The sequence below is a fragment of the Sinocyclocheilus rhinocerous genome, unplaced genomic scaffold (genome assembly GCF_001515625.1).
Source record: "Sinocyclocheilus rhinocerous isolate Xijiao unplaced genomic scaffold, SAMN03320098_v1.1 scaffold603, whole genome shotgun sequence".
NCBI classification, from domain to species: domain Eukaryota; kingdom Metazoa; phylum Chordata; class Actinopteri; order Cypriniformes; family Cyprinidae; genus Sinocyclocheilus; species Sinocyclocheilus rhinocerous.
Window position 1 is genome coordinate 3,904,593 of NW_015656630.1, and position 1,705 is coordinate 3,906,297.

A 1,705-nucleotide genomic window follows, 5' to 3' on the forward strand; every position below is an offset into this window, starting at 1 on the left:
ATTCATGTCATTTTCATTGTGTGCTGTATGTAAAATGAGTGTTACCTTGGCTTTAAAAGAAAAAAGAAAAAAGATTTCTAATTCACACAAACTTCCCAGAATACTGAGTGCCCTGTTGGTTTCAGTGTTTACTTCCTTTATAATTAGATTTTTATTAAATATTTATTTGTGAAAAATGCTTGGTCTTCTAAAGTATAAGTATGCTTATTTTACGCAATTATTTTTAATCCATTTTCAAATGATTTAAAATGTCTTAAATATAAATGAAAATAAATAAAATTATATCGGCCACCCTGCTTTCCAAGATATTGGCATCGGCTGTCAAAAAAACCCCACATCGGTCGACCACTACTAGAAATGTATTTTAATTAGCGCATATTTCTTAGAAAATGCCTCATTTGCATATTTAAACCTGACATTTTAGAAAACTTGTAATACAAAAATTTTTTGCAATTATCAATGTAATCAATCAACTAGGTAAGGCAATAACTATTAGTTAATTTTTTTACCCTGTTCACCTGCAGTGTCTCGCCTTTAAACTCTGAAAGTGTTTTTTCCTGTGATGCAGACATACAAGTTGACATTGCTCACCTACAAGAAAATCTATGAAATATTAAAATTTAAAAGCCAATAACGGGTTATACTAAATTAAGGTTTTCCATGTCAAAATAAATATTAAATGTATATTTTTTAATATTAAGAAACTGTAATATTATGAAATATTATTACTATTTAAAATAACTGCTTCTTTATTTGAATATATTTTCAAATGTAATTTAATCTTGTGAAGGCAGAGCTGGTTTTTCAGCACTCATCTTCAGTATCACATGATGATCCTTCAGAAATCATTCCAATATCATGATGATTTGATGACCGAGAACATTTTTTAATTACTATCAAAGTTGATTATTAAAAACACAGGAAATCATACCTATATACACCGAAACTACACACACAACCCTTATAGCATCATCAACAAATACAGTAAGTTGCATTTAAATAAAACAACTGAAATCTAATGACAACATGAAGCTCGTTTGAAATATGATACCTGGTTTGAAATTTGTATGAGTATATTGTCAGTAAAAGTGAGGATCTAATTTTTACGCAAGTTAATCGCCGACGTCGATATTTATATTTGACGACCACTGGAGAAACGCTAACGTGTCAAATAATAGCGGGATTACAAGGACACGTATCAATCAAATAGTTGGAGGGCGAACGTTTTATTATAACGCATTATTTCAGACGTCAACCTTTGTCAATGAACATGAAGAAAAGTGTAATTAAATTTTGTTTTTATTCACGCACCTCCGCCATAGTAGCCGCTGCTCCTCTTCCTGTTATTCGACCTCCTGTCCTCCACAAAACACAGTCCGGGAGGAACCTTTGGCTTTACTCATCAGTTCTGCTGCTACACCAAATCTATTCTTCTATTATGGCGAAAATTTGTATTGTATTTTTATTTTTCATCACCTTAAAGATGAAGTATTGTGAATTAACTTATTTGGTGAGCATCGAATTTACTTAAAAATAAACACCATTGCCAGCTCACCGCTATTTCACATTAAAATAGGCTACACTTTAACTAACTTAATATAAAAATAAAATAATATTGTGCAACAGTTTCAGAAGTAGGCTAAAATGAAGTGGTAATCTCATAACTCATGTAAAATATAATCTTCCTTTTAAACTAAAATTAATT

The 1,705-nt window shown here is 30.6% G+C and overlaps 1 protein-coding gene across 1 annotated transcript in view; it reads right to left on the bottom strand.

The window, feature by feature from the left end:
* LOC107720591 (golgin subfamily A member 7-like) overlaps positions 1–1,398 on the bottom strand; it is a 3,943-nt gene extending 2,545 nt beyond the window's left edge. The window contains exon 1 of the mRNA XM_016528317.1: positions 1,312–1,398. Within this exon, the coding sequence (XP_016383803.1) occupies positions 1,312–1,320 (9 nt within the window). The 5' untranslated portion in view covers positions 1,321–1,398. The remainder of the gene's footprint in view (positions 1–1,311) is intronic.
* Between the last annotated feature and the right edge of the window lie 307 nt (positions 1,399–1,705).